Source organism: Sinocyclocheilus grahami, unplaced genomic scaffold (genome assembly GCF_001515645.1).
Source record: "Sinocyclocheilus grahami isolate Dianchi unplaced genomic scaffold, SAMN03320097.WGS_v1.1 scaffold551.1, whole genome shotgun sequence".
Taxonomy (NCBI): Eukaryota; Metazoa; Chordata; class Actinopteri; order Cypriniformes; family Cyprinidae; genus Sinocyclocheilus; species Sinocyclocheilus grahami.
The window spans coordinates 585,155-597,005 of NW_015505730.1; the positions used below are offsets into that span (position 1 = coordinate 585,155).

At 35.1% G+C, this 11,851-nt stretch overlaps 1 protein-coding gene across 1 annotated transcript in view; it reads right to left on the bottom strand.

The window, feature by feature from the left end:
- Nucleotides 1-1,795: 1,795 nt before the first annotated feature.
- LOC107555967 (contactin-4) overlaps nucleotides 1,796-11,851 on the bottom strand; it is a 35,407-nt gene continuing 25,351 nt past the window's right edge. Inside the window, exons 16-22 of the mRNA XM_016238922.1 lie at nucleotides 10,448-10,518; nucleotides 8,756-8,990; nucleotides 8,329-8,444; nucleotides 7,286-7,466; nucleotides 5,001-5,113; nucleotides 2,208-2,376; nucleotides 1,796-2,051 (exon numbers count right to left, since the gene is read on the bottom strand). Coding sequence (XP_016094408.1) covers nucleotides 1,957-2,051; nucleotides 2,208-2,376; nucleotides 5,001-5,113; nucleotides 7,286-7,466; nucleotides 8,329-8,444; nucleotides 8,756-8,990; nucleotides 10,448-10,518 — 980 coding nt within the window. The 3' untranslated portion in view covers nucleotides 1,796-1,956. The remainder of the gene's footprint in view (nucleotides 2,052-2,207; nucleotides 2,377-5,000; nucleotides 5,114-7,285; nucleotides 7,467-8,328; nucleotides 8,445-8,755; nucleotides 8,991-10,447; nucleotides 10,519-11,851) is intronic.

Below are 11,851 nucleotides of genomic sequence, written 5' to 3' on the forward strand. Positions count from 1 at the left end.
ACTTGTGGATTGTTGTGATGTTTTTATCAGATGTTTGGACTCTCATTCTGATGGCACCCATTCACTTTAGAGGATTAATTGGTGAGCAAGTGATATAATGCTAAATTTCTCCAAATCTTCTCATGAAGAAACAAATTAATCTACATCTTGCATGACCTGAAGGTAAGTTTTCCGGCAATTTTCATGTTTGGGTGAACTATTACTTTAATTTCCTTGTTTTACACAAACTTCTTGAGTTCATGTCAGTTCAATTAAGGGGGGACATGCAAATATGAAGAAATTCATGTTATGTTGCACTTCAACATTTCAATTCAATTACCCTGATCATTTAATTTGTACCAAAAAGATAGTTGCATTTAATTAGAAAAATGCAAAATAGTAGCATTTTTACTAGCACACTCAGACTTTTGGATCCACAGTATATATATATTTTTGTAATTTAAATAACTGCCAGTAAGTATGCCTGCCGTCTTTATGCTCTCATCCAGCAGAGACTAATCTCAGTCTATTGGTAATTACCAATCAGTATGCAAGTCTTTGAAGGAATCGTCTCCAGGCAACCATATAGATCAGCCAAGCTCTATTCCATTCATCAAATTAGAATGAAACGTCTCCTCCCAGATCAAAAATGCTGTTGTGCATGTTGGAGGCTATTACTTATACTGTAGCTAATCATATATTTGCTCTACATATATTTCAATATGAAATTTCATTTATTTTATCTCTCAGAGATTGTACAGGGTTAATACAAAGGTATTAAATAGGTCAAAATGCTTACATAACAGCAAAAGAAAACACCAGATGAATATGGTACATTTATAAAATGCTAAATTTCAAAATAAGGCAAAAATGTGGATACTACTGTATAAGGTGATTTACGATTTCAACATAAAATGTTCATGATAAAAAGTAACATACAAATATAAAGAAACTAAATAAAACTTAAATTATATAAAAAAAAATTTAAATAAAAATGATAATAAATAATGTTAAATAAAAATTATTATATATATATATATAAAAAAAATAGAGAATAATAAAACATTTCTTTCAGATGTATGAATTGTAATATTTAGAAAACATGAAACCAACAGAGGGAATATCTTTTTAAGCTAAGATCTGATGACACACTTTGGTCTCATCGTCAAGCGTACAAACTCCGCAGGTGTTTGCAAGAAATATTATCACAGGAACAAAGATGATGAAGAATCTTTGAGAGATATTAGGAAGGAAAACTGTCTCCCGTAGCATAATGTGAATGACAGAAGAAATCATAATTGAACTGATGAATTATGGGTTGAATTTAAAGAAACAAGAAATGTGTTTCATAAGAAATCATCAAATAATAGACTTTCGTAAATTATCCAGAAACTATGTATCAAACTAAACTGTCGCTATTCTTCAAAACAATAATATCTCTCAGGGCTTATGCAAAACAACACAATGCATTTCATCTATCTAAAGGCCTTTTCACATACACAAGCACAGCGTCGCTGACTTGACTGACGTGTGTAGAAGGAAAAACAGCAATTCAAGGATTTCTCTTAAAGATCCAACATTCCAGGTCACTACTGCATTACAGGACTTAATACTGTGCTCACTTTGAATCTCAGTTCTGAACACCTAAGCAAAATTATTAGCTACAAGAGAAAGCCTGCTTTTTTGCATAAAATCTACATACAAAAGACGAATAGTTTGACAAAGAGGTAAAAACCCATCACAATATAAGGCAATGGAGCTGAGTCACCAATTTCTTCTTTAAACAAACAAAAAAGGAAAATAAAATGTAGCTATATCCACCCAATCCGATTTTTTTAAAAGTATTAAAGCTGAAGAGTGTATATATGCAACAATTCTAAGTAAGCCATTTATAGCTTGATTTCTGTTTGGAAAACCATACTGGTGACATCAGTGGCACGGAAATGACACACTTCACCTTTAAATAAAGACAAAGTTCTATGAAAACAACCATGACAAGATCAGAAACACTACTCCATGAACATGGGCCATCTTGCTTGCGTCTGAACTGAAGTATCCTCTTGAGTTCAGGCCTGTGATGGAGAGGAACACAAAGACATCACAGACAGGATTATACATAGGAGGCCACTACAAGTGTCAAGCAATTGCCAGGCTAGCAGTTAGATTCTGTGAGTACAAGCTGAAAAATCAGTGTGCACCGCTCTTAATGAGCTCACACGAAGCCTTACTTGACATCTTTGGAATACGGATGGGGCTGCTGCTGCTGCCGTCTCCTCCGTCACTCAGGGCTTTGATCTGAACGAGCAGGTCCTCTTCTGATGGCAACTGAAGCTCCACGGACGTCCTGTTGGTCTCAACTTCGTTGCTTCCTCTGTGCCAGTTTTGACGATACATAACCTGCGCGGGAGAAAGTGGGTCAGTGAAATGCAGCTAGTCTGTGCCAATTAGCTAAAAACACTCAAAAATAAATAAGTCACAACAACAACAACAAGGATATTTAATGATGTACAGCGGCCCCAAAACATATTTGAACACTTAATTCTGATATAAAAAGTTGGAATTTGATAAGATAAAATATCAAACAAAAAAGCATTTATTATGAAGAAAAATAGCACACTTTTTAAGCATAACATTTTGTTAAAATAGGTTAAGTTTGTAAGTTTAAAAGACAGTTTATTAGAAAACAGTTAATTAAACGATCTATCTCTCTGTCTCTTTCTCTATATACACACACTGCCATTCAAAAGTCTGGGATCAGTAAGATTTTTAATGTCTGTCTTTTTATTTTTTAAAGGAGTCTCTTATGCTCATCAAAGCTGCATTATTTGTTAAGAAATACAGACAAAACAGTAATATAGTGAAATATTTTTGCAATTTCTAATACTGGTTTCCTATTTCAATATACTTTCAAATATAATTTATTTCTGTGATGCAGCGCTGAATTTGCATCAGCCATTACTCCAGTCTTCAGAGTCACACGATCATTCAGAAATCATTATAATATGCTGATTTATTATCAGTGATGAAACTGTAGTGCTGCTTAATTTGTTTTGGAACCTGTGAAAGTTGTTTCAGGATTCTTTGATGAATAAAAAGTTTAAAAGAACAGCATTTATTAAAATAGAAATATTTTCTAACAATATAAGTTTTTACCATCAGTTTTTATTAATTTAACACATCCTTGCTGAAAAAAACATTTTAAAAAATCCCAATTAACATTTGAATGGTAGTCTATATTATTACAAAAGGTTTCTTTTTTTATACACATAACACAACATAAAAAATTTACTTTTAATCAAATCATTTAATTTAAATGCTCCAGTAAACAAATCACCAACAGCAGCACTGGAAAAAAAAAAGTATATAAAAGTCTGTTTCACACCATCTCCTTGCAATCTTCAAAACCCAGGTGAAAGAGGGAATACAAATTAAATAATCGTTATAAATTTCAAATTTCAAATTGACTTTCAGTGGGAGGATTATTAATATGTTTGCTGACATATCTTGCTGTGAAAAAAATAGGTTTCACAATCCATAAATCATTTACATTTATTTTTTTTAAAGATTGAAAGTACAAAACAAATAGCCACCAAACTGATATTCTTTCTTACTCATACAGACTAGAAAATTTATGATTATTGATTGTATTATTCTGCAGGTGCCTCACGGTTAGGATTGCAAATGAATAATGCTTCTCCCTTCTGAACGTGTCTTTGGTGAGGCCTTGCTAAGCTCGTCGCTCCAGATGGAGGATAGCATCAGAGCCGTCCAGCTGTTCGCCGACCCTACAAACCTCTACATTTCAGAGAGGCCGTCGTCAATTAGCTGGCAGCACGCTGCAGCAAATTAATTTGCTCAAAAGAAATGAATCACATCGGACAATTTTTAATCCTCTTTCTGAACATTTTGTGTGAACTCTCGCTACAGATGACTCGGGTTTTGAGCGCAGCAGGAGATCGGGGGAGCTTGTTCTGAAATGTAAAAAAGCCTCAGATGTTTCTGAACTGTATGTATGACCTTGAGTGTAGAAGCGCTTTATTGCAGCTTGTGAAAGGAAATTTGAAAAATGTTAACGATTACATTAAAGGGGAAATCAAATCTAGACAATGAAATATATTTAAAAATACCTTTTCATTTAATGTCAAGTCAGATATTTGTTCAGAATTCATTACTTTTAACATTTATTATTTCTATTCTTTGCTAAGGGTCTTGCTAAAAGTATATACAGTATCTATGAGAGAAACCCTGAGTTTTTCATAATTTTACAAAAAGTTCTGCTAGCAAAAAGGAGAAAGAGTGGCCTTTGCTGAGAAGAGCGATTTGATTTGTTTTGGCAATTCCAATTCAAGATGACATTTTAACATCTCTAATGTAGAGGTTTGTAGAGTAACAATTTACAGTAGGTTGCATACGTTAAAGGCGTAGTTCAGCAAAAAATTTAAATTCTAATTCTGTTGTTCCAAACCTGAATGCATTGCTTTCCTCTGCAGAACATAAAATAACATATTTTCAAGAATTTTGGTCACCATACAGTTTTGGTTCCCAAAGAAGTCAATGGGAACCAAAACTGTACGGTTACCAACATTCTTCATATCTTTCTTTATGTTCCACATAAGAAATAATTAAATGAATACATTTGAATTTTGGTGTGGATTTTCCTTTTAAGAAATGTCTTCATGATATTTAACATTATGAAAAATGTATTTAGTAACAAAAAAGTGCTGTATATAGAACCAATTATGGGAAACTAGTATTAAATACAATGCTATGCAAAATTATTTGCACTTCAACTATGTTCAAAGGAGTTGCATGAGCATATCTGTAAAGGCTTCACTAGCACTTCAAATAAAAAATGTAATGAAAAAACATAGCATATACAGTATAATGCAGCTTTCAAAGATAATGTTCTCAGTCATTTATCTCGGAGTTGTTTTATGTGAAACACTAGCTTATGTGGCACACTGATACAGCATGTTTATCAGCAAAGCAACAGAAGAGCGAGAGCAAAAAAAACTGATTACCTTGTAGCCGGTTACTTCTGATTCATTGTCCATCGCCTTCACATGTTCCCAGTTCAGAAAGACCTTTGAGTTTGTCAGGTTCCACTCAATATTCCCTGGGGGTTGACTTGGAGCTAAAAGACATAAATCATATTCTGATTTACTTCCAACTTGTGTAATATGACTGAACAGCATCTCCCGTATATTTTGTCCTTTGCAATCTTAACAATCAGCACTGCACCAGCTGAGGTATCATCTAAATTTAAAACTTTCAAAACTCACTGGCACCGATTCAATTCAGCTTGGCTCTCATTTTAAATTAGTCAGACTATAAATGGAACTTTAGGAGTCATTTTTTTGTAGCAGCAAAAAACTGCTATGAAACAAAGAAACATTGTGCAGAGCATCAAAGGAATATCTCACCCAAAAATATCAATTCTGTGATCATTTATTCACTCTCTTGTTCTTCAAATCCCTTAATAGAATGTCCAAGCTGATCTTTTCCATTCAGTGACGTTGAATGGTGACCACCTCAATAACTTAATTTCTGTCCATTTCTCATAAAACGCAACTGTATGGATTCTAAAGATTTTTGATGTAGTGAAAGAGTAGTATAGACTACTTTTATGATGCTTTTATCTTTTTGGAGCTTGACAGGGCCAGGTCCCCATCCACTTTTACAGTAAGACAACAAAGTAGAGTAGACAATCTTCAAAACCTCTCTTTTTGTGTTCCTCAGAAAAAAAAAATGTTGGGTTTGGCACAATGTGAGGATGAATAAATAAAGCCCGAATTTTCATTGTAGACTGATCTATTTCTGTTTATAAGTTCATAGTTTTGACACTAAAGAATGAGTTTTAATTCATTATGTGTGACAAACAGGGAAGTTCACATGGAAATAAAGGCAAAAAACTACATCTTAAAAAATAAAACATGCTGTTGTAATGTATTACAGTTTTTGATATTCTGACATGTCAGATATTTTAATGCTGCTTGAATGTCAGCATGCCCTTCTTTCCTTTATTTCCATAACGCTCTAACAGTAAAATAGTTGCCCCCGATGTAGGGTTGCTTAGGAGCAATTTCACAAATGTTGTGTTTCCCACTGCCCGGTCATGTGCCCACACAAACAATTCTACTTTTCACAGTAATTGAGGAATTTATACATAGTTTAACAGCAATTGAGCACTGAACCATGGAAAATCCGAGCTCTTTTCTTGTCAAATTTCATGGCTAGGACTTTGTGCACCATATATTCATAGTTTTAAAAAATTGAGGATAATAGTTATCACAATTTGAAGCAATTTAACTAATAATACCAAGCCCACCGAGTCCACAATACATGCTATTAAGATAACTATACTAGATCATAACAGTGGTCGGCGGTATCACAGTATATTTTGTCAGAGAATCTGCCGTACAAAGGAAAAAGGACAATCGGCTATCTGCTCCGACACAAAGAAAGAGATCTGTCAAGCTCTTTATTTTAAAGCGCCCTTATTAGCTGAAAATAGCCATAATACTCCCTCCATTGTAATGTCATAGTTTATCAGATCAGTTTCTGGCTCAGTTAAACACAGTGTTTTGTTCTTGATTATTGGCATCAGATAATGAGCCTATTTAGCCACAGTAGTTTAACAAAGGCCACCTTAATCTCTTATAGTGTTGAGAACACCCCACTAAGACGTTAAGAGGGTAGGACTATGATCCTGTGAGGGCCCTAATCTACATTAACTGACAAATATTATCTACATTAACTGACAAATATATATTTTTTCGAATATACTGGGGTTAACTTTTATTTTAATGACATTATTTTTGAACCTGCAACTGAAGTGTAAATGCATATGAATTGCATATGTATATACAGTGTATATATATATTTATATATACACCGGTTTTACCAGCAATGTATGTGGCAATGGTCCCGGGCCGATAGCTGTTACTTTATGCTGTATATGAAGCCTGAGGGCCCTAACTTGCAGTGAGGCGCCCGCCGTTCAACTTCCTCTGGCAGTCTTAAAAATACAGCCTGAGGCTTTTGAGGCCCCTGGAAGTCTGAATACTATGCGAGACAAGTTTTGTTATTACTGGCCTTTTTACTTTCACGTTTTGTGCAAATAGTCCATGTAGTCTATTAAAATGCTACATACATAATAAATACAGAGGACTTAAGACAATGATGTTAAAAAGTTTTAGATTGAGTTTGCCAAGCCACAGCATGCCATGCCCAAAATATTTTCATGTCATCTACTCCTTTCCTGTGTTTGGTTCAAAATCATGTTTTTAATAACCATATGACTTACGTGGCTTCTTGGTGGTGATGGTGATGGGTACGCTGGAGGGTCCGGTGCCTGCGCTGTTGTGTGCTCTGACTGATATCAGATAAAGCGTGCTTCCCTTCAGACCTGTGATGTTCACTGAGGTTTCCGTGACCCTTACTCTCTCTGCATCGCTTTCAGGTGACCCATCCTCCAACCACTGCACCTGTAATAGTGAATTGACATTTAAAGAGACAATAAGTCATTTCACTTTTTTGTGAAATTCACAAATTGCTTATGTAATATGAACATTTTACGCAAAATAAGTTGAAAAGGAAAGAAACAAAGACATGTCACATTTAATACACACACACACACACACACACATATATATATATATATTAATTTTAATGTTTGAATGAGCATAATGTTTCTGCTTGAGTAAGCGTGCTTCCAACCTCGCAGCTAAGAAATCGACTTGAGAAGAATGTAATTTTTGTTCCTGTATTAGCGTTCGATACACTAACTCTGTGACAAAGTCACTGTGACTCGGTTTCTTTTTTTACTACGTTCAATAAACATCTGCACAGGGACTCTGGAAGTATTTGTGGATTTTCATATGTGCCTTTTTTTACTACCCGAAGCTGTGAACGACTTTGTGGTTTCTCAACGGAACAACCTCGTGACCTGGGATTTCTCACGGAGGCTCGTTCGGGTTGGAAGGAGAGAAATGGGCAGAATCCTGTGGGTTTCTCACGCAGTGAGAAACGACCTAGCAGCTGAAGTGTTTGCAGGAGGGGGAATTGATGTATGATGTCCACACATCTGAAAGGTGATTTATATAAGTGCCCAGAAAGCCTGGGTATTGGCGCTCCCCGGGAGACAGGACCAGCTGTGAGAAGACCTCTTCATTCTGCAGATGAGATTGTGAAAAATGTGGCCGGGGGATCGCAGACTCTTGTTGGCGAACAGGAAATTGCACACCCTGCCATCAGCACAGTGCATACATTAAGGAATCTGATTGAGGTGATGCAGTGTGAGGTCAGAGCCTCTTTTTTTCCCTCCCTCCATTTATGGTGTTTATGTACCTCGTAGCCTGTTATCTGTCCTTTGCTGCCACTTTGGTGAACAGGTTTCCAGAATACCTCGATCTCAGATGCGGACAGAGTGCGGGCCCAGACTCTGGGAGGAGCTACTGAGGGTTCTGTTGATGTCAGACATATCAAAAAAGGGGAAAGAATGTGAAAAACAACAGGTAATGAGAACAGACAGTTTACAGGATTCATCCAACATCAGTCTTTGGTGCTTAAATGTACCACCTGTTTGCAAGAACTAATTGCGCTGTAAGCACACTAGCGAATAAAAAAATTACCATCAAAGTGCACTAACACAGCTGTAGAGGGAGTGTAATTAAAACTTGAAACGGATCCATCAACTTTTGTCATTCCTAAACGATGTCCAATAATGTCCTTGCACAATTTGCATACAATCAAAACAGAACACAAGCATATTAACCTTCATCTGCTGAATATACAATGACCACAGGGCTAAACGGTCCCTCTCCGATCTCGTTGTAGACGCCGACTTTTACTTCAAACTGAGTGAGTGGTGGAAAGGTATCATTTTTATAAATGTATCGTGATGCATCTGCCGAGGCCAACACGCTTTGTTTCCATGTTGTGGTGCCAAGTGGACGGAATGCCACCACGTAGCCAAACTTTTCTCCATTTTGTAGCTCCTCTGGCACAGGCTGTGAGAAATGAGAATTAAAAAATGTTATGTGATTCAATAAAGAAAGTCACTTGTTTCATTCCTGTGGTTTTACATTTACATTTATGCACTTGGCAGACACGTTCATCCAAAGCGCCTTACACGTATTTAACGGTTTTAATGAGGGAAATAACTACAATCCCATTAAGCATTTTGTTGCAAAATCTGCATACAAATATTTAATATTACAAGAATACAAATATTATTAAAATATTTTTATTACCTGATCAAATCATGTTTAACAGCAGAATGCATGATGAAAAACTACATTACCCATGATGCTGTGCAGAAATCTCCACCAATCAGATAGTTGGCCAGCAAATCACACCAAAAAAGCTTCTCCCATGATGCACCATGACTGACATAAAAAATTTAATATTTGTATACATATATGCATATTTTGCAATAAATGTATTGTGTCTATAGATATAATTGACAACTTTAAATTAATTGTTTTATGGGATAGTAGTTCTCTGCTTCATGGGATTGTTGTTCTTTCCTTCACTAAAGTTTTTAAGTACACATACCTTAGTCTAATTTTCAAATACTTTTTTGCTTCAAATAAAATTTTATAATGTTGTATTCTCCTTGTAGCTGGTTGGGTTGGTTCATGGCTTTAACAGAGACTCTTTTAAACATCCCTATGAAAAAAAATGTATGAAATTTTTTTTACAGGAACCAATGCTGCTGAAAAAGTGGGCACCAATCAGATTCAAGCACCAGAGCTAACTGTATGAGTAATTTTATCATTATAATAACAAACGCTTTGAAAAAACAACAGCAAGTGCTGCTCTCCTCAACAAGTCCCGTTATTTAAGGTGTCACTCATGCCTGTAGCACAAACGATGCGGGACGATTTACAAGGCAAAGTTTCAGAGGGTAATAGGGTTGTTCAAAGTATGAGCAATACTATTAGTCCCTCAAAAATGCATTAAAAGAAAATCATTCAGCTGACATGGCGTTACATTACTGCAAGTTGACAAGTAATTTTCCGTCGTAGGTTTACATTGTTGCTTACATAATCTGAAATCCAGTAAATATAAGTAAATAAAGTTGACAGATTTAAGAACTACAGTGTCAGTCAAGAAACCTCTGGACTTAGTGAAAAATGTGCCGTATTTTGAAAGTAATACTGTATTTAAACACGCCGCTGAATATCTGCCGTGACAGCCGGTGAGATTAAGAGAAAGCCATTGATAAACATTGTCATTTCAGATTTACTGGTATGAAAGCTGTCTCATATCTGCGTCTTCATTATGATTTACATACCAGAGGGAGCAATCCCACTGAGGCAAAGAGCAAAGACGACAGCGCTGCCTTTTAATTAAACCTTGTCTAATTTAAACCACGTCACCGTGGAGAATTCCCTCAGAATCCGACTCACAAGAGAAGACTGGTTTGTAAACGCTCCTGTCACAATAAAGACGCTGAGCTCACCTCCCAAACAATCACCAGTTCGCCTCGGCTTCCTCCACCTCCACTCACGTTAGCTGGGGCGACTTCAGGATCTGCCAGCCAGAACAGAGAACAGACAACAGAACACAAGAAACAGACTTTATACCTGTGGGATTGGCGGCAAATCCCAACACTTCCTTTTCCTGCGGTGCGGCTCAATGGTCTTTTGAAAATGGTTCAAAGAATCTGAATGAGGTAGAATGTAGCAACCTGTAGAGTTTTCAGTATCCTGATGAAAATGGTTGTCTGGTCTTAGCATATGTTTCTCAGCCTGGTTTTAGTGAGGTTTTGTGACTTTTTTGGCTGAACACCAGCTTGGGTAGGGTTGGAGACCAGTTTGACCAACTTAAGACCAGCAAATATAACAATTTCAAGCTAGTTTAAGAAGTTTTAATGTCAGAGCTGGGTAGATTACTTACTAATTGTAGTCCGTTACTGATTACAGATTACATGATAAAAACTGTAGTTAGTAACGTACTCATTTTAGGTAATGTAATTCAACTACGTTTAAGATTACTTTTAGATTGTTTTTATCAAACTCGTTTTAAACTTACATTAAACATACCATATTCATATAAAAAAGTAAAGAAAAATAAAACGTTCCATTTTTTATATCAACATCATAAAATGCATTAAACTTTACATTATACAAGGGTTTGCCAAACTGGGGTTAAAGTAAGAACTGCAGTAGCTTTGTGCTTTGACAAAAAGCTAAAAATTTATAAAATCTTAAAAATGTACAATAAAAATAAACGAAACCCTTGAACACTAAACATATAAATATTTTACTTGTTTACCTGCCTATCAATGTGACCATTAAGCGACATTAGAGAACTGTAAACATTTGAATGTGCTGTTAAATTATTTGAAATATTAACTTCCTCAGAGATATTTTAAGTACAGTATATTTTATTTACGGGTTCAGCTGACAAAAAGTTTAGGATTAACATTAATAAACATGAAAACAACAATAACAGTACACACTCAAAGTCGTCCAGGTTTGAAATGTTTTTTTTCTTTTTTTTCTTTCATCATGAATAATTTACTGCCATTGTGTGAATAATATGTAATCATGTAGTCCATAAAAAGTAACTGTAATCACAATATGAGCATTTTAAGATGTAATACACTCTAATTACAAGTACTTAATTTTTGGAATCTGATTACATAATCCAGATTACATGTAATCAGTTACTACTCAGCACTGTTTAATGTAATGTGCATAGTACTGAATAATTATGAATAAATTACGTATTTGCATTTGTTTTTTAGTATGTTCTGGTTTTGTAGTATGTATGTATGTATGTATGTATGTATACATATATATATATATATATATATATATATATATATATATATATATAATATTCTATATATATATATATA